The following is a 27823-nucleotide window of genomic DNA, read 5'->3' as shown; positions in this document are numbered from 1 at the left end:
TTTCGCGCCGCTTCAAAAAACCTGTTTTCTCCGCTCATGATGAACCTATTCAAAAAATTTTTGCGGCAAATTTTTCCTAATCGGACACCCAACAACTTCCACTGTCTAACTAAAATTTGGTATGGGACCTGGTGAGTGGCCCTTTAAAGAACATCACAATGGCAAGATTTATAGTGCCCTCTTAAAACACTCATCATATTGTTACGAGAAAAAGACTGACTCAGAGGGGTAGTCACCGTTGTATTTACAGCTGGTTAGGCGAGCAGCGCCAGCCACACAGATTAGCTTGCGCCAGTCTATCTGCTTTGTCTTCAACTCCATGCACTGGCACGTAGCATGACCCCCGGCGGCGAAGGCACCGTCCTGGTGCTTGAAAGGTCGTTATCTGACGCATTCTTGTAGGGCTTGATCCGCGAGACGTGTACGATATCACTGGGCCACATAGTAGATGATGATGGACAGATGGGGCTGATCTCGTAGGTGACAGGTGTTACTTGACGCAAGATATGGTAGGGCCCCGTGGAATGAGACAGAAGTTTTTCGGATAGGCCCAGCCGACGATGAGGGGACCAGAGTAAAACGAGGGTACCGGGAGCGAAATGTACGTCTTTACGTTCCGCATCGTACCGACGGCATTGGTTGGTTTGCGACACCATCAGCCGAGCGCGAGCGAGCTGACGGGCATGATCGGCTTGCGAAATCGCGTCGCGGGCATACTCGCTGGTGGACGAGGTGTAAGCTGAGATGACTGTGTCCAGTGGTAAAGTCGGCTCTCTTCCGTACAATAAGTAGAACGGCGAAAAGCCCGCTGTGTCGCAACGGGATGAATTATACGCAAAAGTTACGTAGGGTAAGGCAAGGTCCCAGTCTCGGTGGTCGACACGTACATATCGAGCATATTTGTTAGAGTACGGTTAAATCGTTCTGTGAGGCCGTTTGTTTGAGGGTGGTAAGCGGTTGTCAGTGTGTGTTGCGTGGAACAAGAACGCAGAATGTCGGCGATGACTTGGGATAGAAATGTACAGCCACGGTCTGTGAGAAGCTGTCTCGGAGCACCGTGAATCAATATAACGTCCCGTAACAAGAAGTCAGCGACGTCGGTTGCACAGCTGGTCGGTAGAGCTCGCGTAATAGCGTAGCGTATAGCGTAGTATGTAATAACGGCTATCCATTTGTTTCCCAATGTTGATGTGGAAAAAGGACCAAGCAGGTCTAACCCAACACAGTAAAATGGTTTCGCAGGTATGTCAATTGGTTGAAGATGGCCAGCGGGTAGCAGCGACGGTGTTTTACGACGTTGGCACAGGTCACACGTGGCGACGTATCGACGTACCGAACGAGCAAGGCCTGGCCAGAAAAAACGGCACCGGACGAGCTCGTACGTGCGGGATACGCCAAGGTGTCCAGCCATGGGAGGGTCGTGAAGTTTGGTGAGAACACAGCGGCGCAAATGCTTAGACACAACAAGGAGAAGGTCGAGCCCGCCTGGTCGGAAATTGCGACGGTATAGCACACCCTTTTTAATGACAAAGTAGCGGAAGGAAGCATCATTTGTGGAGGATTCCATACGACTGATGATGTCAAGCAGCTCTGGATCACGCTTCTGTTCTTCCCCAATATTAAGGAAGTCGGACACTGACAAGATAGAGTTCTCCGTGGGCTCGTCAGTGTCCTCAGGATCATCAACAGGGTACCGGGAGAGGCAATCGGCATCACGGTGTAGGTGGCCAGATTTGTAGACCACCGAATAGAAAAACTCTTGCAGGCTCAAAGCCCAGCGACCAAGGCGGCCTGATGGATCTTTCAGGGAGTTGAGCCTGCAGAGTGCATGATGGTCGGTAACTACCGAAAATGGGCGTCCGTATAGATAAGCTCGAAATTTCGCCACCGCCCATACAAGAGCAAAGCACTCACGCTCCGTTATCGAATATTTACGTTCAGGGGCGGATAGGAGGCGGCTGTAATATGCAATAACGCAATCATGGCCAGGTTGTTTCTGAGCCAGCACTGCACCAATGCCATGCCCACTTGCATCTGTACGGATTTACCTAGGGGCAGCAGGGTTGAAGTGTGCCAGAATCGGAGGGGTAGTGAGAAGAGCGATGAGAGTCGAGAACGCAGAAGCCTCTTTGGAGCCCCATGAAATTAGACTTCTTTCTTGAGGAGCTGCGTAAGCGGCCTCGCTATGTGCGCAAAATTTTTCACGAAGCGTCGGAAGTAGGAGCATAGTCCGATAAAGCTGCATACATCCTTCGCAGATCGTGGTACAGGAAAGTTTTTAACGGCGCTGATTTTTGCCGGGTCTGGTTGTACACCGTTGGCGTCTACTAAATGGCCAAGCACTGTGATTTGATGGCATCCAAAGTGACATTTGGATGAGTTGAGCTGCAGGCCAGTGCGACGGAAGATTCCCAGAATGGCTGAGAGGCGCTCTATATGAGCTTCAAATGTTGGTGAAAAGACGATGACGTCGTCCAAGTCGCACAAACAGGTGGACCATTTGAATCCTCTGAGCAGGGAGTCCATCATTCGTACGAAGATGGCTAGAGCGTTACAAAGGCCGAAAGGCATGACCTTGAACTGATATAGGCCATCGGGGGTGATGAATGCCGTCTTTTCACGGTCCATTTCATCTACCTCTATCTGCCAGTAGCCGGAACAAAGGTCTATCGAGAAAAAATTGTGGGACCCATAGAGGCAATCAAGCGCATCATCTATTCGTGGCAGAGGGTAGACGTCTTTTTTGGTAATTTCGTTTAGGTGTCAATACACGCAGAAACGCCATACATCGTCTTTCTTGCGGACTAGCACTACAGGAGAAGCCCAAGGACTGCAGGATGGCTCAATCATGTCCTTGGCGAGCATTTTGTCGACCTCGCTTTGGATGATGTGACGCTCGGCCGACGACACCCGATATGGACGCCTATGAATAGGATGCTCATTACCAGTGTTTATGCGGTGGCTCATACCGGTAGCTTTCCCCAACGGACGGCCGCTGATGTCAAAAACGTCGATGTAGGACAGCAGAACTTGGTGGAGCTCATCAGTCTGCTGCGGCGTTAAGTTGGAAGCGATCATCGAAGCTTCTTCTCCTCCCCAAATTAATTGATAATGATTTCAACCTTGCAGCTGTCACAACGGATGAAATCAAATCTGTCGTGGCTAAGATGCCGGTCAATAAAGCCACTGGTGATGATAGAATACCAGTTAAGGTTATTAAAGATAACATTAACCTTCTTTGCATTCCGATATGTCATATTTTCAACCATGCATTTACCTGTCGTATATATCCATCTAGCTTAAAAAACGCCAAAGTAGTTCCTGTATACAAATCTGAGGAATCAAACAACCCTGAAAACTACAGACCGATCTCGGTTCTAAGCTGTCTTAATACACTTTTCGAGAAGATAATTGTCCTTCAATTAAAACGCTTTCTGGTTGACAACGACATCATATGCCCACAACAGCACGGATTCGTTCCCGCTAGGTCTACTGCTTCAGCCATTCTAACCCTCTCGCACAATATAATCACCGCGCTCCACAACGGTGAAATCGCAGTAGCAGTCTTCCTGGATATTAAAAAGGCATTCGATACAGTTCCCCATGACATACTATTACAAAAACTTAAAAGTTATGGCTTCAGTGACAGTTCACTCCAGTTCTTCTCAAGCTACTTGTCCTCGCGCAAACAAAAAGAGGTGATTAACAATAACGAATCGGCATACAGCACAATAAAGTGTGGAGTGCCCCAGGGATCCGTATTAGGCCCGGTACTTTTTTCTCTGTACATAAATGATTTCCCCAAAACACTAGTGTACTCTAAAGCATTAATGTACGCGGACGATACCGCCATAGTATTCACAGGAGATAGTCTTTCAACACTGCAAGCCAATATAATGTCTGAATTGACACACGTAAGCAACTGGTTTATACAGAATAAATTGACACTACATTCGGGGAAAACGAAGTATGTTGTTTTTCGATCAAGGCGAAAGGATATTGACACGGCGTCTATGCAACTTTACCTGAACAACAGTCCTATCGAACAAGTGGTTTCTTTTAAATATTTAGGAGTGTTTTTTGACCAGCACCTTCACTGGGAAGAACAAATTCATAGTGTTTGTAGAAAGGTGGCTTATGGTTGTTATACCTTAATCAAAACACGCGAATGCTTTCCCCCCAGCGTGCTTCGAACATTGTATTTTCCTTCTGTCATTCACATATTAGTTACTGTATTGAATCGTGGGGTGTAACGTATACGACATACCTAGAGCCATTACTACGACTACAAAAGAGAGCCCTAAGCATAATAGGTGGAAACCATAGAAATTCATATAAAACTACATTTCAGGAACAACAAATCTTATCAGTTTGGGCATTTCGCGATTATAAGGTTGCCCTTTTTGTTCAGAAAATTATAGGCACTAGCTTTCCCCTCTCCTCCACTCTATATTTAGTACCATCGCGAAACACTAGACACGCATCGAATGGCAATTTTAACTTACCTACAAGCTATAACTTATATGGAAAACGCTTATTGGAATTTCATGGGACTAAAATTAGGAACCGACTACCCTTAGAAGTTAAAGTGGCAAGAAATTTTAAGCACAGTGTGAAATTATTTTGCTTGCAGCATCAAGACATATAAATAGGTTTTTTTTCACTTTCTTCTTCGCTAATTAGTGCTTTTACCCGGTCACTTATTATATATCACGACGTTGATGAAACAAACTTTATTTGGGTATGTTGTGAAAATGCATTTATGTTCACGCGCTTATGTATGTAGTATGTATGTGCATATGTGAATAGTTATATGTATAAATAATTGTGTATATATGTGTTTATTGCTCAATATGCTCTACTAAGCTGCTTTTATGTACTCCGATATGAACCGATCACTAGCCAATGTAGGCTAACGGTCCAGATATCTTGTAATCTTTTCTTTGGTTTGTAATAAAAATCAGATTGATTGAAAAAAAAAAATAGTGCTGTCGGAGCAAGTGGCAGATTGATGTTGAGCATGGTGGTCAAAAGGAGCGGCCATCGCAAAAACATTTACCGCATTGTTTTCTAAGGTGCAGAGCAACGCCAAAGAGATCCCTAGTGGCAGAACTTGAGGTGTCAAGCTAAAGTTGACAACTGGGAGGCACGTACAATTTCCTGCAATGGACAGAATGGTGTGCGGTAATGTAATGCCACGGCTTATGAGGACCTCGGTGATAGGGGTCAGAACATAGTCACCATAAGAAATTGGTTGTAGCGTCATCATCATCGTCATTTTTTCTAGCCACCTCGCTGCGCCTCTCGTGCAGCTGATGCGACAGCTCGAGACGCGAGCTGTGGAGAACGAGCTTCTGGCCTGGGGTACAGACGCGGCAGCCGCCGCCGCTCCGCTTCCACAAATCGCCCTGGATAATAAAGTAGCGAGAGAACGACTCGACCACATTGGACGCCGTCCCATCTTCCTCTCTCGCTACATTGGTGACCACAGACACACGAACAAGCGACCGGCGCTGCACTACTGCCACCGAGCTACGCGGCCATGCTCCAGTCAGCACAAGTCTGGCAGCCTCAATTCGAACCGCCACTGCCCCCGTTCCGGACCTCTCGCCTAGAGTCGTGGTTCGAAGAGTTTGCGGCGGCCTTGTATCACAACGGCATCTGGATCCAAGAGCTCATGTACGAGGTATTGGAATACCATCTTCCACATGACCTCAAACACCACCTCACATACTTCTCCTGGAGCCCTCGCCCGTACGATCACTTGCGAGATGCGGTGCTCAAGTTTTACGGCCTTAAACATGCTCCTCCTCCCAAACATGACACAACTGCACCTGGCTCATCACCTTCCAGGACGCCTCTCGCCCCACAGCCAGTCCAGACCATTCCCCTGCCGGCAACTGGCCACATAGATTCGACACCGGCCGCTGCCCCGTGCACCGTCGCATTCGCTGCAGATACTTGGTTGGCTGAACTGTCTGTCCCGCGGACCCAGAGCCCGCTGTGACACTGCACGCCATCAGTTTCCCCTGCACACCGGTGCCTGCTGCTCAAAACCTCGTGGACTGCCAGCACCTACTAACACCATCCTCGATGTATCCTACAGAAGTTCAAGCCCCTGAGCATGCAGGGCTGAACGTGCATGATGCTGTGACGATGTCAGGAAATCCCGAGGGCCGCACGCCTGGCTGACCACAGGTGGAGCACAGCGTGCATGCCCCAACAAATGTGCAGTTAAATCATCCGCCTGCCACTACATACGCGTGCTTGAGCATTTCAACGCCGTCGACGGCCCATGACAACTGTGACGCCACATACCCGCAGCTCGATCTCGCATCACGAAACGTCGGTTCTAGCTGGAACAACGCGACGACTCATCGGCGTACGCCTACGCGTTACACGTCGTCAAAGGTCGGAAAAAGCAATCAATCAGTGCCCTCTGAGCCGGCTCGTTATCACGGTAAACCATGTCGCACTTCATCGGTACAAAGCGCACCGTTTCCAACTTATCTGCACCCTACTCGGCCGACCAGGCGGCCGCTGCAGCCGGTAATGTGCCACCGCAAGCGACGGTACCAGCACGGTGAACACACTACCAGGGTTGACCGCACTTCCTGTCGACGTTCCCACCAGCTCTAACAAGGAAGTAACACTAGACCCTCTGGACTGGTCGTACTACGCTTATGCTACAGTCCATCTTTTAAGCATCAGTGTCCGAGTGCGCGCGACAATCGACCGCACCGAAACGGCTCGTGTGTGTTCTCGGCACTTGACCATTTTTCACCTTGTCGTTGGTACTCGCTATCGACAAAAGTGTCCCTTCATCACGACCCTCGCCCGCTCCTTCGAACAGCGTGTCTGTGTAGCCACCCTCGTCTGCTGCGCCATTCCGAGTGTCGCCCGCCAGAGACCCACTGGTTGCCGATTGTCCCTTGCAGTTGACGACCTGGACTGCCCACGGACCCCGTTTCGTTTTGAGAACCTAACTCGCTTGTATATACGCTCTCATTATTTTCATTCCGGCTTCACCTCTGCGGGGGGGGGGGGGAGGGAGTAATCTGTAGCATCATCATCATCGCCATTTTTTCTAGCCACCGCGCTGCGCCTCTCGTGCAGCTGATGCGACAGCTCAAGGCACGAGCTGTGGAGAACGAGCTTCTGGCCTGGGGTACAGACGTGGCAGCCGCCGCCGCTCCGCTTCAGCAAATCGCCCTGGATAATAAAATAGCGAGAGAACGACTCGACCACGTTGGCCACCATCCCGTCTTCCTCTCTTGCTACATGGTGGTATTGGGACGAGCTCTATGTAGGTCAGTGTCTGTGGAGGGAGGCGCGCGTGTCCCGTTGTGCAGAGGCGACTCGGCCGTTGTGCAAGAGGTTCTGTTGCGGGCAAGTGTAGACGGAGCGTACTGGTCGAACAGTCTATGAGGGCAGAATGCGTGGACAGAAAGTCGAGGCCTAAGATTACGTCGTGGGGACATTTATCAAGGACGGTGAAGAGAACAATGTGAATGCGTGGACAGAAAGTCGAGGCCTAAGATTACGTCGTGGGGACATTTATCAAGGACGGTGAAGAGAACAACTGTGTGTCGATCCGCAATGCTCACACGAGCGGAGCACATTCCAACGATAGATGCTATTCCACCATCCGCAACACAGATGAACTGAGTGGTCGCAGGTGTGAGAACCTTCTTGAGCTTGCGACGAAAATCACTCGTCATCACGGAAAGTTGGGCGCTGGTGTCGACAAGAGCAGTGACATGTACGCCGTCTACTTGTACGTCTATGAGGTTCCGTTTTGTCGGTATCGTCAAAAAAGGATTTTCGGTCAGTCCGGGCGATGCAGTGCTTAGTTTTCCGTCAAGAAACCTCGTGGGAAGGCGGGGGAAGATGGTCGGCGGGGCTGTGGAGAACGAGATTGGCGATGTTGGGGGGATGGAGCGGGAGTAGCGGTGTTCAGAAGCAGGTTCCTGGGCAAAAGTGTCACGGCTGGTCTCATGGCGATAGGCAGGACGTGCATAGAATGGACGAGAGGACGGTTGTGCAGGAGGACCCCAGCGACTTCTGCAATGGCGAGAAATGTGCCCGATTCTGTGACAAGAGAAGCAGATCGGCTTGTCATCGTGTGTTCGCCATGCGGACGGATTACGGAACGTTGAGGGAGAGCCGGTCGGGAAGGGACGTGCAGGCGTGTATCGGGGCTGGTAGTCGGTGCGGGGAGGCAGTGAGATAGAGTGAATTCCCAAGCTGGCGATTTCCTGCCGGACGACTGCTTGAATGAGAGGCAACGTAATTTGCGGAGAGGGGTCAGGGGACGTTGGTCCCACCTTAGCTGGAGCAGCCGCTTCAAGCTCTCCCCTGACGATTCGCGTCAAGTTGTCACAGGTGTCTGGTGGATGATATGTGTCGAGACACGAGGACGTCGCAGTGGTGTTCGGGAGGCGCTGGAGATGAGTCTGCTTTTAGCTTGTTGGAACCGGCGGCATTCTTGAATGATCGCATCAACAGATGACACATTGTTGAATACCAACAAGTTGAACGCATCGTCAGCGATACCCTTTAGGATATGCGCAACTTTTTCAGGTTCGGACATATTTTCGTCAGCTTGGCGGCATAGTGAAAGGACAGCCTGAATGTAACCGATGTAGGGCTCCGTGGAAGATTGTGCGCGAGTCGACAACTCATTTTTCGCAGCTTCACGACGACCAGAGATGTTGCCAAAAAGCTCACGGATCTTTGCCTTGAAGCTGTCCCAGCTTGTTATGTCATGCTCGTGGTTATCAAATTAAACACGAGGGGTTCCGTCGAGATAAAAGATGACGTTTGCGAGCATAAGAATGGGATCCCACCTGTAAGTAGCGCTGACGCGTTCATAGAGACATAGCCACTGGTCGACGTCGGAACCCTCGCTGCCCGAGAACACGCCGGGGTCTTTGAGCGCGGGAAGCGTCACGAAAGGTGTTGCGGGCTCTGGGTTGACAGGTCGGGCAGAAGGGCGGGCGACCGGAGAGGATGTAGCCGAGTCTTGAGTAGTCATGTTGTAAGCCGCGAGGGAGCGTCTGCTTCGGAGTTCCGTGGCGAGGACGGGGATCGCACAACACCACCAAATATGTTACGAGAAGGAGACTGACTCAGAGGGGTAGTCACCGATGTATTTACAGCTGGGTAGGCGAGCTGCGCCAGCCACACAGATTAGCTCGCGCCAGTCTATCTGCTTTGTCTTCTTCAACTCCATGCACTGGCACGTAGCAATATCATCATTCCATGTCATAAAACCCTCAATATTCCCATTAACAAGCGTAGCTCTCTCTCGGGGAGAAGACGGCACACGCAGGCAGGGATGGTTCATAGAAGATTACCAACTCATGACTGTCACAGAACGAGCGCTAAAAATGGGCGCGCTGCCAAATTCTTGCGATAACGCGCGGGAGAGACGTCGCGAGGTCAAAATAAAAAAAAAAAAAAACAAACATCCAAGGCTCCCTGGGCGCGCGCTCTCCCCTCGGAAGCGTGGCTTCGCCGACGAACCTCCTCACCCCCCATCGGCGGCCGAGCAAGCCCTAGAAATTTCCAGAAGGAAAGGGGCGTGTATGCCGGGTTGAGTCATCTGTCAAGGACGGCCCCCGTACAGTCTCGCGCTTCTCCCCAGCCTCGCTGCCTATCGCGCCGACGAAATGACGAGAACTTTCTGGAATGTCGCGCGGAAAGTTTTTGACCGAGCAGCGGAGATGAGAGGTCAGGAGAAGACGAAAGTTAGCGCCAGAGCGCGTAGGGATTCCGCCGTGTAGTCGGCGAAGGTTTTGTCCGTAGAGAAAAAGCAGGAGAAGATGATTTCCACCTGAGGGGTGAAGGCTCGAGCTACAGGCAAGAGCGTGTGTCTACCGCTATCGAGCAAAGACGCGTGGCAACAGCTGCGTGTGTGAAGCCGACGTGTTTCCGGCGAAGAAGTTTGAAGCTTGGAGAGAGGCCATTTGAAGACGCGAGGTTTCCTGGAAGAGAAACTTCAGGGGGCAGCGGAACGACAACGCTGGACTTTGAGTGAGTGATTCTCGGAAGAGTATCATTCAGACTTTTGTTCCAAGAACTTTGGACTGGATAGGTTTTCTATCTCTTTAGTCTTTAAGTGTCTTGGATGTTCAATGCATGCGACTGCATTGTAGAGCGTATTGTTGTCTGTGTCCGTTGTTTCGAGTGTGGCTGATTGTACTGTGTAGTACGTTGTTTGATTGGTGACCTATTGTATGCAACTATTGTGGAGTGTGCATTCTTGTGTATTGTTTTCGATCTGCCAATATTGAGAATATAAATTTGTTTATCAACTCTCGGCTCTGACTTGTTCTTTGGGCCACAGCCGGCGTCCGCTGGCGCGCCAGAAAGGACCACTTCTAAATTGTCCATGCTTTCGTGGTGCGGTTCGGGGGGCCGATACTTCGGCCCTTGGGATTAGCCCGGCGATAACCTCCCTAATTAACGGGACCTGTGTGACAATGACGAGGATGAACTCAAAAACGGCACATTTCGTTACAGTGATCAAGAGATGCATTTTATTACAGCGATGCAGTGTAACTTGCCAGCACACAACTGAATTGCGCTCAGTCGCCTGACAAGGAATTTTGTATCTTTGCTGCTAGTGACGCTGCAACGGAGTTAGATGTATTGAATAGGTATGCGTTTGTCAAACTGAGCTAGAATTATGTTCAGTTGTTCATCAAGACACACCACTTTTTCCATGACAACGCAGCTGGGAGCAGCAGCATAGCAGAATTAGCTCGCGTAAGTTGCGGAATCGTCTGGCGGGGCAGCCTTACTAGCATACAGTTATTGTTTACAACTAGCATGGTAGTGGAAGTTAAGGGGGGAGTTGGCATTGAAAAAAAAAAAAGCTGTTTTGTTTGTTGACCTAAAACAATGAAATTTGGCATGCATGCTCATCAGTGTCTTGAATAGGGAAATATGCAGTTTCATGATGAATCCTTGAGTAGTTCTCAAGTTACATCATGCTACATGGTTCGATTTATATGGTCTGCTCGTGGAAAGACTAGCATTGTAACAAAACATGCAGGAAGCTGCCAATAGTGTTGATCTTTACTCAGAAAAAAGACTATTGGGTATGAGAATCTCAGAATCTTTTTTATCACTTCTCTTTTTTTTATAAAGATTATCATGGCTGCCTACACACATAGTCAGAAATGGTGTCATGTATAAGTCATCTTATAGAAAAGAAAAAAAAACAAGAATTCAAAGATTGTCAGACCCTCAAGAAATGTTTTAAGGTTCAGGAAAAAAAACTGCATCAAAATCAGTCCAGTCATTCTTGTACTACACTTTCCACGAGCAATGCACATTGTCCAAAACACAATTGTGAGAAAAAGCCTGTCAAAGTTTTCGACAGGCTTTCTTCGACAAACTTTCTTGTTTCCGATTGGATATTAATGAAAATTGGCATAGACACTAAGAATGGCCTCGCAGTGGTTCCACGAAAATTGCGATATCACAAATACTTATTGAGAGACAAGTTCTTTCTTCATTGAACCTCATGGAGGGGCTGGATGATTTATAAAATGACAAAAATATTTGGTAATTACTGTATGCACAGCCAAATATATGCTAAAGGGGGCAGTGTTCTCAAAATAATTTTTTTTTTGCAACACTAAAACTTGTAGTTAACGTTTCCGTTAGCGACACTGCAATGAGCACACTTGCACTACAAACAAGAAGCCCTACGAAAAATTCTTTAGGGAGTAAAACGAAAAACTAAGATCGCAGCCCCCTGAAGCACGGTTGAAGGACCGTTACAAAACAAACGGAATCGAAATCTGTAATGTGATATCTGCTGCTCGAGCTGAGCATAATGCCAAAAAAACAGTATTGAGAAAACTGCGTTTAAAGTTTCAAGTTCTCTTTACGTCTCGAAAACGCCTAAAAATTACGATCTAAGGTTTATCTTGTGATATTTGACTACTTCTCAGGCAAGTGGCCTCTGCCCAATGTGCCTTTGTTGCCTTTTTCTAATAACCTCCTTTTCTTGATTTGCAAAAACAATTATGGATTTCAGACTAAGTTCTTTGTATGAACGAGTGGTGTGATAGGCATGACAGAAAAGCTTCTAATTGAATAAGACTATATACTGAATTGATTACACATCTTTTTAGTGACGAGTGGTGTGATAGGCATGACAGAAAAGCTTCTAATTGAATAGGACCATATACTGAATTGATTACACATCTTTTTAGTGCTCAAGTTGTGATTTGCATAATTAAGTACTTGATTACAATTAATCACTGAACAATATTTCTGTAAAGAGAGGTTTATTGCATAAAAAAAAGGCTCACACCATGACAGCCTACGCCTTCTTTCCAAATAACAAAGTTGTGTCCAGAAGACTGGTGGCGCAGAAATTTTTTTTGCAGTTTATTTAATGATGCGAAACGGGCATATAAAAAATCGTGCGCCTGCTTCATACATGCTATTTTGCCACTCTAGCCGTGAAACGCATCATCATATGGCCAGTCGCCAGTCATGGAAACGCCAATCTACAAGTCTTTCATTGTCTCAAAACATTAATAGACGCACGTGGCAATACCAAGCATGGCTCCAAGCCAGTCTAAATCGCATCACAAAAGTTTGTTCACAGCACTCCATATGACTGTGAAGTGCGCGGCCCATGGAAAATGCAGCCGGCACGTGATGCACTAAGCGGCGGCGTTTGGTGACGCGCGAAATGTGTAGCTACGATGACAAAAATCGGCGCGCGCCCGCACTTGGTATCGCATTTTTGAGTGACGACAAGTGAAACTGCTAGCCGCTGTTTCGAGCAATCTTTGGTAGTGGAGGAGGGGGGAGGGGGGGAAGAGGTTGGCGAGCTTGACCGTGGGGTCCGCTGCCGATGTGTAAAATGCTCGTCCGCGGTTCCGAGGAGCTAGCGAGTGATGTGCTTCGTTGCTTGCAATGAAGCATGTCGCCTCGAGTGCACCAGTTCGTCGTTCTTGACCACCAGCGGAGTTAGGTCTTAAGACGAGTCAAATGACGCGCCGCCCTCGTTGAATGCATGCCCACTCATAGTAATCTGATCGTGCACCTGCTTACAGCTTTTAACTAAAGCGTAATTATATCCTAAGTGATCGTCGAGCCATGTCTTCGCGAGGCAAAAGCAGCATACGATGATCTCCCAGCCCGAAGCGAGTAGGGCAAACGGTAAGGCGAGCTGAGGCAACATGGCGGCCATAGCCAACCAGGGGCCTCGAAATGACCTTCAGACATTTGCTTTTTGTGCGCTTGTTTTTAAAAGGAGGTGCAAGCTGAGGCAGGAAATTATAACACGGAGAAATGCTCTTTACGATAAGCCCAAGAAGCTGGCTCCCAGCCGCGCCATGCCGACGCTACAATTTTTTGAAAATCACAGTTTTCTCTCGATTTACAAAAAAAGTGTTGTTACATAGGAGGGTGAAACGAATTTTCCAAAGCACTTCTGCACGTTTTTCAGTGTATATATTTTGAAACCAGATAGAAAGAGAGTACCAGAAATTGAAAAATTGATAAAAAAAAGATTTTCTTGCCGTTTATCCCGATCCCAAAGCCACGTCCCTCCTTAAGAGAATGGCGTTATTGTGCAGCAAATGTTCCTTACGAACAGCGCCTTATAGTTTAGTGGAATAGTATTTACTGGTTTACGTCTCCCAGTCGAGATGGTGGCGCCACCTATCAGAGGGTTGATAAGTTAAAGAACAGTGAAATGGAAAAAACAAGAATATTTGCCCGAGTCACCGCACAAAGCATTGCGCGATGATACAGGTTACAAGTTTATTTTCGTAATAATAAAAGTAAATAAATATGAACCACGCAACATAAATGCGGAAACATTTATGATGCCGATTTGTATACATCAATTTTCTAGTTAGGCCTAGAGATGTTTGAAATGGGAAGCTATCTCAAAAATGACACTAGCTTCACCGAAATACACGGTGATTGAAGCTAACTGAAGGCAAGCGAAGCCATTACAGTTGTTCGCTGCAAACAACTGTAAGTGAATACTTTAGCAACTAAGCCAAAATCACTTCTAAGCGGGCGTCCGAAAACGCCACCATGCTTACACTACATACACCACATTAATATTGTCGCGGTTCAACGTAAGCAGTGCACCGAGACGTTGAGTTCGAGAACCGACGGCGTGTGTTTTTATGCAGGAGCCAAGAGCAGGCGAGCAAAACAAAAGCACGTCTTCTTCAGTCCCCCTTTTTACGAGCTGTTGGCGTGCACATCATCTTCGTTCTTTGTTTCGGGCGCGGCATTTGCCTCCCATTAAAAGAGCAGCGCCCCGATGCTATAGCTGAGACAGCAATTCGCGCATGAAGTCACTTTGTAGAAGCGACGGTGCCTCGCAGTGTCACTCGCTGACGTATGGCTTAATGCGCACTACGTGCACAAGCTCAGATCGATACTGGCGACGGCTTGAACAGTTTGGGCTATCCGGGACGACTTCATAGGTAACGTCACTTAGTCGTCGCAGCACTCGATAAGGTCCGAAGTACCTTCTGAGCAATTTTTCGGATAGTCTTCGTACAGGCGTCCACACCCATACCCTGTCCCCGGTTTCGTACGTTACAGGTGTATGACGTTGGTTATAACGGCCTGCGCCGTACTCTTGCTGTTGGTATATTCGCAGACGTGCGAGCTGCCTGGCTTCCTCTGCGCGTTGAGTAAACGCGTCAGCACTCGTTTCGTTGTCATAGGATTCGTGTGGCAGCATCGCGTCTAACATCGTTCTTACTTCTCGTCCGTGAACAAGGCTGAATGGGGTCATCCGTGTGGTTTCTTGTTTCGCAGTATTGTATGCGAACGTTATGTAAGGAAGAATCTCATCTCAGTTTTTGTGTTCGATGTCCACATACATTGAAAGCATGTCTTCCAGAGTTTTGTAAAGTCGCTCGGTCAACCCGATGGTTTGTGGGTGGTAAGCTGTCGACTTGCGATGAATAGTACCGCTGAGCACCAACACACGATCTAAAAGCGCGGCCGTGAATGCAGTTCCGCGATCTGTTATAACGATCGATGGCGCACCGTGTCTCAGCACAATGTTCTCTATGGAGAACCGGGCTACCTCCTCTGCTGTGCCTCTCTGGATGGCTTTTGTCTCGGCATAGCGAGTAAGGTAGTCGGTCGCCACTATAACCCAGCGGTTATCAACACTAGAGGTGGGAAGTGGGCCCGAAAGGTCCATTCCGATCTGGCCAAATGGCGTTGTCGGGATCTGGACAGGGTGTAGCAAATCGGCTCGTTTCCTTGAAGGTGACTTGTGCCGCTGGCAATCGAGGCAGGTCCGAACATGACGCTTCACGGCAGCGGTGAATCTAGGCCAGTAATATCTCCCTCGAACTCTGCTCAGTGTGCGCGTGTAGCCTAAATGTCCAGATGTCACCTCGTTGTGGCACGCTTGCAACACCTCAGAACGAAGAGTGGTAGGGACGACAAGCAGGTAGGTGGACACGTCTGACGAGCAGTTCATTTTGTAAAGGACATTGTTTCGCAGACAAAACGACGATAGTCCTCTTGTAAAGGCTTTGGGTGCATTCTGGCTTCGTCCTTCTAAATAATTAATCAAGCCAAGTAGCTCAGGATCGTCATGCTGGTGATCTGCGATGGTTGACGTGTCGAGGATTCCGAGGAACGCTGTCTCTTCATCAAAAGCAGCAGCCAACTCTATTGGTGATCGAGGTAGGCAGTCAGCGTCCGTGTGTCGTTTTCCCGACTTATACACCATCATTATATCAAACTCCTATAGTCTAACCCCCGAATGCAGAGATGTTACTTGGCTCGCGACTTCGACTTGACTTGAGCAAGTCGGCATGAAGCAAACAGCGCACTTCAAAATGCCCAAGTCAGCCTTCGCATTTCATAGATGTTCAGACTGTCTTGCTTGGTCAAGTCAAGAACGAGCTTAAAAGCGGAAACACGCTGCACGCCTGTTAACGAGGGTAATAATGAAGTTGTTCGCGTAAGGCATGCATTACATAAAAATAAACCATACGTTTTAAAATAACTATAAAAACGAAGGGCCACAAGCATATTCTTGCCATTTTACGGCTATCGAGCGGCACGTTGTGCCTGCCGCCACAGCGATGCGCAGTGTTGTTTCTGTAAAGAATTTGTGCCCGCTGGTTTTAGTGGCCACCCAAATGCGGGGCGTTTCTCCACGGTTGGTTGTTTGGAGGCGAAACAAGCATCGCGTTGGGTTCTTCCGTCGTTTTTTTTTTTTTTTTTTTCAATCGAACGCCATGGCATGTATTTGTGCTGACCTGGCTCACGAGGTGACGCGATTTTCACGGTATTTGCCTTTCTGGTTGCCTGTGTGCATGCCTGTAATGGAATAGGTCGCAATTATTATGAAAAAAAAAAATGTTCTGGGAACAAATGTGATTTGTATTCTTTTGTTGAGCTTGGTAAACAAGAGAAAAAGCGGGGGTCAGGACATTGCCCTCAGCAGAATTCTGTCTCGTTGGGTGCATCAATGTATCGCGGCATGATGGTGACACGGATAAAAAAAAACGTGATAGGGGCACCTCTTTCTTATGTGTGTGTAATTTTACGTAGCGTTGTGCTACAAGCGATGCCTTTCTGAGCGAGAAACAGCGCCCTAGACGGGACGAAAGGATAGACGAGGCACACGGAAACAGCACAGAGTCATTTTTTTTTTTACCGAAAGAGACGGAAAATGTCGTCGTGTTATAGAAAAATAGAAATAGCCTTTGCGGTTACGGAACACTTCGGCGTTGTCGACACCGGGGCTATTAATACGCACGTGTGTGTAGTCGACACAACCTGTAACGCAAGGCAACTCAGCCACTTCATAACAGTCCGCCGGCTGCGGAAAGCGCACCAGCATCGCGAACAGGTGCTTTGCGATGAGTAGCATAACTTTTCCGACTGCATGGCACACTGTCGACTACAGAATGCGGACAAAATTTCCGGTGACTGGTTGGTATGTGCCAGCGCTGTAAAACCTGAGAGCCATCAGTAGCTGTAACACTGGATGCACGGGCTGTCTTCGGTTGTCCCCACTTTCACGAAGCGGCAACATAACGAGCAGCTGCCCCACGGCGTTCTTCATGAATCTGTACCTAGCGTGGAATTGTTGCTCGTCGTACAACTCCATCGGATTTTTTTGGTCACGTAAAGCGGTTCCAAGAATCTTCGGCAGGCAGTGCACCTCAAAAAATGCTACGCCTATGGCGAGGCAAGCAAACTCAAAAGCGGCCACCTTTCACGCGATGTCCATTCGAGAGGTGGCCATGTTGGAATAACGCGTGAAGTCGCTTTCAAGCTAGCCCCGCAGCTGACTTGAAACTTGTCCTGACTTCGACCGAGCCAAGTCGCCTTCAAGTCATCCGCAAGTTCGAGAACGATTTATGGCGACTGGCAAGACTGCCTTGATTCAAGAACGAGTCAAGTGCGAGTCAAGTAACATCTCTGCATTCGGGGGTAAGGCTCCAGCGTGCCAATCGCCCGGAAGGATCTTTCAGACTTGTTAACATTCACAACGAATGGTGGTCACTGATAACCTTGAATGGGTGGTCGTACAGGTATGGGCGAAATTTCATAACTGCCCACATCACGGCGAGGCATTCCTTTTCAGTAAACGAGTAATTTGCTTCTGTGCGTGACAGAGTTCTGCTTGCGTAAGCGATCACTCTTTCCTCGTTGTCCTGGCGCTGCACAAGCACAGCTTCGAGGCCAACATTGCTGGCGTCAGTATGGAGCACTGTAGGGGCTGTGTCATCAAAATGGGCAAGCACGGGGGTCGTCTGTAGACGTTGCCGCAAGTCATTGAAAGCATCTTCCTGTTCGTCGCCCCAAACAAATGCAAGGCCGTCGCCCCAAACAAATGCAAGGCCATCCCCCGTCATCGCACCCGAAACAAAGAACCGCGCCTGAAACAAAGAACGAAGACGATGTGCGCGCCAATATTAAATCTGAAAAATAGCATGCGTACAGTAAGTGGTACGGGTAACGTACGTAGTACGTATCTGCACATGCCCACTTTAATCCCGCTATCATGGTAAGCCCGCTACTTCGCTAAGCCTGGTATAGTTTAATTGTGTAGTATGAAAACTTGGCAGAACATGATTGTTCTCAACCCGACAATGTCAACACCTCTATTTAATAAATGCCAGCCAGATGCACCCGATACAGCTGTTCTTTAAGCTCTTTCTTTATCTTCGCCATCGCCTTGCCTTCACGTGTGCTTTGCGGTCATGGGGAAGAGAGCCTCTCTCATGCAGTGCATCATCAATGGAAATCATATGAAGTAATTTTTCGTTCATTTGTGTGCAGATCCGTGAGGCAGAGTCTTTCATTCCTTGTCAATATTGCTGGCCATGTTGGCTCTATGAAAGATACGGTTTTTTATTTATATGTGGGACTTAACGTCCCAATACCACCATATGATTATGAGAGACGCTGCAGTGGAGGGCTAAAGAAGGAGTTCTTTAACAACACCCAAATCTGAGCACATGGGCCTACAGCATTTTCGCCTCCATTGAAAATGCAGCCGCCGCAGCCGGGATGCGATCCTGCGATCTGCTGGTCAGCAGCCGAGTACCTTAGACCATCGTGGCAGGGCGCAGTATGGAGCTGATAGGAGAGTTTGGCGCAGCAGGGGTGGTTCGGTGTACGATGACACAGGTAAGCAAGTTTGGCGCACAATGGTGCAGCTGTTCTATCCCTGCGTTCGCGGTGTCTTTACTTCTTTCTTCTTTAGCTCAGAATGAACTCGATTTCATTAAGGGTAAAAGCAAACATTTCGAAAAGCATGTTGTAGTGCACCAAAGCAGAAAAAGTTATAGCAATGTAGAAGAAGTCGAAATTGATGAGTTGGATTGCACAATTAAGAGGGTAAAGTAAGAGGGCATTTTAAGTGAACCTTCTTTCATAGTCTCCTGCTGAAGCCACCAAGAAAGGTTTACAAATTTATGTGTCAAGTAGCTGCCAGATATAGACTTTTCTGATGGCCAAAGACTGAGACCAACTTACCCATTTCGTTGAACATGAACTCCTGTTGATATTCCTTGAGAAATTGGGATGATCGCGCCTCGTCCCAAAAGAGGGAGTAGACACGTTTGACATCTTGTATTGAGACCTCGGTGCCCTGCAAGTTAGCGGGCACTCATCAATGTGTGTGCCTTCAATACTACTAATACGACAAGGGTACCGACTTGACAAGGCCACAAAACGGCTGCCACAGCAGCCTCTCCCACCCCCTCCACATTTTCACAGTTACCCTCTCCTCTTTCTTTGTTCGAATTGGAGGAAAGAGTACACAGACAAGTTGCAACCTTGAAAAAGACTCAAAATGTCAGTTTTCATTTCATTTCATTTATTTATTCAACCTTAAGGGCCCGAAGGCATTACATAAGGGGGGGGGGCCATACATCCAGGTTGCAAGTTTCAAAGCAATGTAACAATATTAGGGTGCACATTGATTACAATGAATAAGCAAATAAAGAACACAAGCGGAAAAAACACGCATAACAAAACAAAGAAAAAAAATGATAGGCTATAAATAAATTCTGGGAGTACAGTAAAACAACTATAAATGCAAGAGTTAATGGGCTTTTAGGACATCATATTTGGATTTTGGAAAAGAGTTAGTTTTTCACGAAATGTTGAGCGGTCCCTGCAAGAAACAATATTATCTGGCAGTGCATTCCAGAGTGTTACAGCATGGGGGAAAAATGAGCTGCTCATCGCCGTCGTCCGGCATTTTATGGTCATCAGAGAGTGCTCACACACAATCCTGTTTCATGAATTCACAAGCTTCCATCTTCCCCTTGCTTTTGGAGCAAGTATGTTCCAATGGCAGAGGGAGGGTGGGAGTTGTCCAATGAGAGAGTGGGAATGAATTCTGAGTGGGAGTGACTACAAGGAGCAGGAAGTTGCTGAAATCGGAGGAGTGGACCGGAACTGAGTGTGACCTGCTCCCTTTAACATGTTCGCACAAGCCCGTCATTGCTCATCCTTGTTCACCAGCTGCAGCTGACAGGGTTTAAAAGTGAACCACTCATGCTACTAGTTTAAATTTTGCCCTCTTCTTGTCATGCATACCTGCCAAGTTCAAGGATTCTGAATCCGGGAGATTTCTGCAACGGGAGAGAAGGGGGGGGGGGGAGTGCGCAGCACAAAAAAAAAGGACAAACAAACAAACATCGCAAAAAACAAAAGTGGGTGGAAGGGGGGTCTCAATCAAAAGCGCCAACATCAGCGTTGCGGTCTTATAGTGGCTAGGAGTGGCTGAACACAGGAGGGTAGAGTTTTTCACTAAGGTGACAGTCTCAAAAGATCAACACAAATAGCAGAATTTATTTCAGTCAAAACAACTCGCGTGTGTCTTCCTGGGACACACGTGAACGGATTGGACTGCGCAGCTGGCTGCCACAAAAGCGCGGGTTAAAGCTTTGCTCACTACTAGATTCTTTTGACAGGAACGCCAAAACCTGTCTGGCCTCTTTTTATTGCGATAGTAATTATATGAACAGTCCAGGCAGTTTTTTTTTTTTTGGCCCCACGGTATATATATATATATATATATATATATATATATATATATATATATATATATATATATATATATATATATATATAAGGGAAAGAAGTATATACCTAGGGGCTCGTTTTTCAGTGTTTTGACACAATATTAATGAGATCTAACAGACAGTAATGCCAAGGAACGAACAGGGGAAGTTATTAGAACCAATGGAATGTAAAGAAGAAGAAAGAAAAGTGGATGAAAAAATAAGCAGCCGTGAGCAGGAAACGAACCTACGACCTTCGAATAACGCGTTCGATGCTCTAACCACTGAGCTACCACAGCAGCCTTCCCTCCATCCACCTTTTTTTTTGGGGGGGTTTATATGTGAATTTAGAAGTAGGAGTGTCAGTCAGCGCCATCTATAAGCCAAGCGACGAGTGTGAAAAACTCTTTTATGTGCATGTTTGGCGTCACGTAGCACGTGAACTTATTACGAGCGGGCAGCTGTTTAATAGTCCCTCGTATACAACCTAATGACACCAAGTCTGCCAGTACGAGATCCTCGTTTAATGAAATAAGGGAAAGAAGTGAACTTAATTCTAAAATGAGAACGGCGAAAGATTTCTTTTTTTGCGTCCAGTTGCCGGGTATGTTAAGCACGAACCCACGCAAATTTTGGTATTCGATTTTGCCTCATGATGCCTCACCTTCTTCTTTCAGAATTGATAATGATGTTATTAGTGACCCGTCAGCAATATCGAAGGCTTTTAATAACTATTTCCAGTCTGTGTTTGTTTCTGACTATAACTACATTCCTTCTCTGACAGGCATAACTCGTTCTGAACCAATCAGTGACATTTAAATAATGAGTGAAGGCATTCTGAACCTTATCGTAAAATCAGACGTAAAAAAATGCACTGGTCCTGACGGGACACACAATGCATTCTTAGTTCGCTACTCCATTTGGTCATCCAGATATCTGACGATCATATTCAACAAATCTTTATCTTCTGGCACTGTTTCATCCTCATGGAAGATAGCAAAGGTACTCCCTCTTTATAAAAATCTGGCAACAAGCAGTCTCTATTGAATTATAGACCAATATCATAGACTTCTCAATCATGCAAGATCTTAGAACATATCATTCATAAACACATTGTGCTCTTCTTGGAATCGCACCAACTACTATCAAACATGCAGCATGGGTTTAGGCGTGGTTTCAGTACCACAACACAATTAGTCGAATTCACGCATGATATTTTTTTGAACCTTGATCTTGGCAACCAGGTTGACGCTATATTTATTGACTTCTCAAAGGCCTTCGATACAGTACTGCATTCTAAACTTCTCGCTAAACTCGATGTCATATTAAACAATCCTCAATTGGTTACTTGGATCTCTAGCTTTTTGTCATCTCGCTCTCAGTTCGTTTCTTACAGGTCAACCAACTCTACTGCCATTGATCTAACATCTGGAGTGCCCCAAGGGTCCGTTCTTGGGCCTCTTCTTTTTTTAATTTACTTAAATGATTTGCCTGTTTGCATCTCCTCTTCCATTCATTTTTACGCCGATGATTGCGTTTTATATGAGGTCATTAAAACACACGCTGACCTTTACCTGGGGAATGGACATTACCTTTAAAAAAACCGTACTTTTGTCCTTTTGTAGTAAATCTCCTTCTGCTTTTGATTACTCTTTCGATAACCGTGCAGTAAATAGGGTTCTTCATTATAAGTATTTAGGGGTCATTTTTACTCATAATATGACATGGTCTAAGCACATTGACTACGTATGTAACAAAGCATTAAAAAAACTAGGCTATCTACGTCGCACTCTATCTAAATCTCCGAAGGAAACTAAGCTTCTCTTATTTAAATCACTCATTCGCCCAATAGTAGACTACGCATCTGTCGTTTGGAACCCGTACAAGCAGTGCGAGATTAATAGGTTAGAAGCAATTAAAAAAAAAGCTGTAAGATTCATATGTCATCGCTGTAACCGCGACTTTTCACCCTCTTCTACTCTTTCTTCACAGAACTTAACTTCGCTCTCTTTGCGTCGCCGAATAGAGTCATTAAAATTCTTGCATAGCATTGTGACGTCTTCGGTTAAACTTTCATATGACAAGGACTACATAAACTTTGCACCTCAGTCAACGACAAGAAGCTATCACAACTTAAACTTAACGCCTTACTATGCTCGAACTAACATGTTCAAGTTCAGTTTTTTTCTCCCGTTCTATTGAAGACTGGAATTCGTTACCTGGTAATATTCGTCCATGTCCATCATCCAATTTTCAAGCCGACATCCATGACATGCTTCTGTAACATACCCTCATCTATTTACAGTTGGTGTTAGCTCTTGAGTTGCATTGTTTCTTTATTCTATTTTCATTCATGTTAATCACATGTTTGTGCACTTTTGACCTTGTATAACCACACATCTGTATTATGTTACCTGTTTACATAATTTTCATTCCCGTCTGTTAAAGTTCCGCGTACTTTGTACACCCACTCCTGCCATAGCGCACTTAGCGCTGCAGTATGTGTAAATAAATAAATAAATAAAGTGTATACCTAAGGACTCGTTTTTCCGTGTTTTGACACAATATTAATGAGATCTAACAGACAGTAATGCCAAGGAACGTACAGGGGAAGTTATTAGAACCAATAGAATGTAAATAAGAAGAAAGAAAAGTGGATGAAAAAATAACCAGCCGTGAGCAGGAAACGAACCTACGACCTTCGAATAACGCGTTCGATGCTCTAACCACTGAGCTACCACAGCGGCTTTCCCTCCATCCACCTTTTTTTTGGGGGGTTTATATGTGAATTTAGAAGTAGGAGTGTCAGTCAGCGCCATCTATAAGCCAAGCGACAAGTGTGAAGCACTCTTTTATGCGCATGTTTGGCGTCACGTAGCACGTAAACTTATTACGAGCGGGCAGCTGTTTAATAGTCCCTCGTATACAACCTAATGACACCAAGTCTGCCAGTACGAGACCCTCGTTTAATGAAATAAGGGAAAGAAGTGTATACCTAATGGCTTGTTTTTCCGTGTTTTGACACAATATTAATGAGATGTACCAGACAGTAATGCCAAGGAACGTACAGGGGAAGTTATTAGAACCAATGGAATGTAAATAACGAGAAAGAAAAGAAGAAAAGTGGATAAAAAAATAACCAGCCGTGACCATATATATATATATATGGACTGCGCAGCTGGCTGCCACAAAAGCGCAGGTTAAAGCTTTGCTCACTACTAGATTCTTTTGACAAGAACGCCAAAACGTGTCTGGCCTCCTTTTATTGCGATAGCAATTATATGAGCAGTCCAGGCAGTTTTTTTGCCCCCGCCGCCGTCCTTCGCCGTATATATATATATATATATATATATATATATATATATATATATATATATATATATATATATATATATATATATATATATATATATATATATATATATATATATAAGAAGAAGCAAACGAGCAAACGAAAAACGATTCTTTATTGCCAACGTTACGGCCGGGGACCGGCCTTCGTAAGGGCATACGTGCATATTACCTATTATAATATAATATGCACGTATGCCCTGACGAAGGCCGGTCCCCGGCCGTAACGTTGGCAATAAAGCGTCGTTTTTCGTTTGCTCGTTCGCTTCTTCTGGTGACTTATAACTCGACCGGAATCCAGGAAGACTTTCAAGAAATATATATATATATCTATATATGTGAACACTCAAAGAAAAAAAAAATTGGCCCCGTATATGCTTGTTATACTGCAAATGTCGTCGAAAGTCGGTAGTCTTGAATCCGAAAAGAGTGAACAAAATGTTTATTTGATATTCTGCACAAGAAAATCGGTGAATGATATTCAGGAGGCGCTGCGTCAGAGTGCCTCGAGCGTGTAGCGGAGACAAATGAGCACATCAAGTCCGGTCACACGTGAGGCTTGAGCGCTATGCGGCAGTTTAGAAGTACTTGTTGTTGGGCTAGTTGGTTCGTCATACATTTCTAACATATTTCTAAAACACCGAGCGCCTCCACCTGTGGAAAAATACACGCTTCGATGTATGTGGTTTGCGTAGTGGGTGTGGTGTACTTAATCCCACTTAGTTGTGGCCAGGTTTACATCGGCCAAACTGGACGGCGTTTGAACGTGAGAATTAGGGAACATGAGCTTTCAATTCGAAATAATGCCGGAGCACATTTGCCTGCGCATTGCCGTTCCTGTTCTTGTGAAGCGAGGTTTTCAAGCATTTCTGTCCTCGCCAAAAGTCCAGATGCTCTGGCCCGTGAAATAATGGAAGCGTTCTGGATAAAGAAAAAAGGTGACTTGTGTATAAGTGACACGTCAGTTGTCTTGCGCAAGTCTGAGTTTGATTTGTGCGCTTCTTTGCTTGATTAGATATGCCGGTTGAACGTCCTCAGTTTATGTCTGTGGTCATGTGACTAGGTGAAGTAGTGTGCCCTGCACATGCATGTGCGGCTATATATTTTCTGCGTTTCTCCTGCAAATAAATCAGTTGCGAGTTGACGCTCTTTCTCTGTAATTATTTCTTCCTGTGGTGCTTTTGGCGTCTAGAATTACCCCTCAGTATCCGGCAGTTATTTTAGAAAACGAAGCGTGCGCGGCATGCGCACCCATCTTGGAGGTGATAAGGTGTAGAACGCAAAGCGACTGGTAGGTGCCACCACTGTGCCATCTCAGCTTGTTAAGCGCTACGGTCCTTAGAATTACTTATGTATGGATTTTTCAGCAAAAAGGCACACATACATACTATTGATGTGTTGTTATAGTGCCTCAGATATGTGCAATAATTGCTTTTTAATTGACAATCACACAAGTATGAATGCTGAATCTTGAAATATTGGTGGGCGCTGCAGATAGGGTCGGTGGTTTTATTTATCGTTAGGTACCGTTTAGACTTTAGGGTATTGTTAAGGGTGGACAAACAAACAAATGGACAGACAGACCAAAATTTTTCCATCAAAGGTCCCCAAGAAAAGACTATAGACTTTAAAAACCACCCATAGAGAAACATACTATATAAAGAATGGCCACTCGATCCTCTTCGCGTCCCAGCAAGGTTGGCTCTGACCAACCCTGTGCACCTATGCTTGCTTCCACTCTTCTGTCACGGTATATAATAGCCGCCTCAGGAGGTCAATGAAAACGCAAGTTTGGCATCAAATTTTTGCAAAGAAACTTTAATGATTTGTGCAATTTTTCACATCTGCTTTAAAACGTGTCCCACTGAGGACGTTTAATGCTTTACCACAAAAATCAGTAAAGTTTGACTAAATGTGTTGTTTTTTCGCATTTATTTTGGCGCAGTAATTTTGGCGCATTTATTTTGGCACAAAGGGTACCAATTCATGTGGTTTAAATGTGCTGTAGATGTATTCCGCGATTAGGAAATGTGTTCGGAACATTCGATTGAGGCCCGTATCACCCGCCGCGATTAGGAAATGTGGTTGGAACATTCGAATTGAGGCCCAATGAACATAGTAAAATTTGGCTGAGAATTTCAAGAATTTGCATCTGTCGCAGTTTTGGATCACTAAGATTATGCTGTACATTTAGATGAACGCCTCTTAAACTCATTTATAATAAAATGGGGTAGGCTCGAAAAGCCTGGAGCGGATTGAGCTGCTTTTTTGTCAATGCGGCCAGATCACGCACAGAAATTCCGATTTCCGGGAGATTTCCCGACAGCCGTACAACTGAAAAAAACAGTCAAAATCCGGGAGTCTCCCAGCCAATCCGGGAGACTTGGCAAGTATGGTAATGTTTTCAGACAAAGCAAGTACAGTATGTCCTCGTTAATTCACGCCTTATCTCAATAGAGCTGAATATATTAGAGAGCTAATTAATTCACAAGCAAGTCCCCCATAACAATAAGTGCATTTGTTTTTTTATGTTGTGGTAATGATGGCAAATTATTACAATAACAGGATGTATTATGGCTGTATTAGCCCTGCGAAGTTTGAGTAGCGTCTCCAGGTCGGAGGCCTGGGTGACGTCACGGAAAGGACTTCTCGATGCCCACTGCCGCGCGCCTACATGATGATGCGCTCACTTCGAGCGCTGTTCCGCTATTGGCGTTCGCTTTCTGTTCGTCTCAAGCTGCAAATGAGTGATGAAAACAGAATCCGTAATGTTCCTGGTAAACAATAAATGTTTACTTTCACTTCTGCACAGTTGTGCGTTGGGTTGTAGGCAATGTGAAAGGGATGAAAAAATCTATATCAAGCTTCTATCTCCCACGATTCCTGGCCATGGCAGTCGCATTCCAACAAATATGAAAAGCAAGAACACACTGTCCGCTATGTATATTTTTGCGCTGTTAAACCTCAAGAACACACTATTGCTTGAATACAACAAACTCATTGGCACATAATCATGTGATTTAGTGATGCATGTACAAGACACAATAAGTACATTATTAGGTCGAGCTGTTCATGGGTGATTTCTATAGAAAATATGACCGTTTCCCCACCTCTAGGGTCATTTGTATCCTAGAAAACCCACGTATTTATGGACAGTGCTTTATCTGATGTGCCAAGCCCCGTGCTTACGTGCATTACCGAGTCTCACAAAATATCTCGGGAGCAGTTGCCCTAGAATACCACCGCTGCCGTTTTGTCCGTTTTTCTCGTGTACTTGCTAATTTAGCACATTGTTCATTTTCATGTTTCTCTTGCAATAATTTTGGACCTTCAATTGAAGGAATTTATTGAGGTTGTGTACGGAAATTGTCATTGCTGACAGATTCTGTCTCCGGGCAAAATTGTAGCAACGGCATTGTCCACCTCGTATACCAGGTTAAATAGTCACCTCGTAAATTAATTTTCCTTGCAATTGATTACATGTACATGGTCATGACGTAAGAGACCAGTCGTTGCCTCATCGAGGCGAAGCTTCTTTAATTATTACTTGGGCCACGTCGCTGATTCTGGCGCTAGTGTTGGAATCGTTGCTATCAGCGGTGCTCCCATGTGAAGAGAATGTTACTGTTCGTGACACATCCCAGCATTTCAAGCAAATCAGGGTAAACGACTACACAATCCCCGGAGACTGTTAAGAAACATGCACATATGATCCGAGTAAACAAACATTCCCGGCATTTCCTAAATCATTGTGTGTACAGCAGGACTATTTCATTTATTTTCCTAATATGTGGAGTTTGTGCTTATGGCAGCCAGCTTCATACAAAATCACCTATTAGAGAAAGTGCAATTCTGTCAAATCATTTAGATTATTCGCAGATGCTGGCGTAACTTGGACAGTAAAGCAA

General features: G+C 46.0%; 1 protein-coding gene across 2 annotated transcripts in view; it reads right to left on the bottom strand.

Moving 5' to 3' along the window:
• rept (RuvB-like helicase 2 rept) overlaps positions 1-27823 on the bottom strand; it is a 193883-nt gene that overhangs the window by 6963 nt on the left and 159097 nt on the right. The window contains exon 10 of one of the 2 annotated variants that reach the window (XM_037429838.2): positions 19027-19141. The exons of the other annotated variant lie outside the window; for it this stretch is intronic. Within the exon in view, the coding sequence (XP_037285735.1) occupies positions 19027-19141 (115 nt within the window). The remainder of the gene's footprint in view (positions 1-19026; positions 19142-27823) is intronic. 2 annotated transcript variants of the gene reach the window in all.

Source organism: Rhipicephalus microplus, chromosome 2 (genome assembly GCF_043290135.1).
Source record: "Rhipicephalus microplus isolate Deutch F79 chromosome 2, USDA_Rmic, whole genome shotgun sequence".
NCBI classification, from domain to species: domain Eukaryota; kingdom Metazoa; phylum Arthropoda; class Arachnida; order Ixodida; family Ixodidae; genus Rhipicephalus; species Rhipicephalus microplus.
Note: the sequence above shows the minus strand (reverse complement) of the source record. Positions and strands in the feature narration are given on the sequence as shown.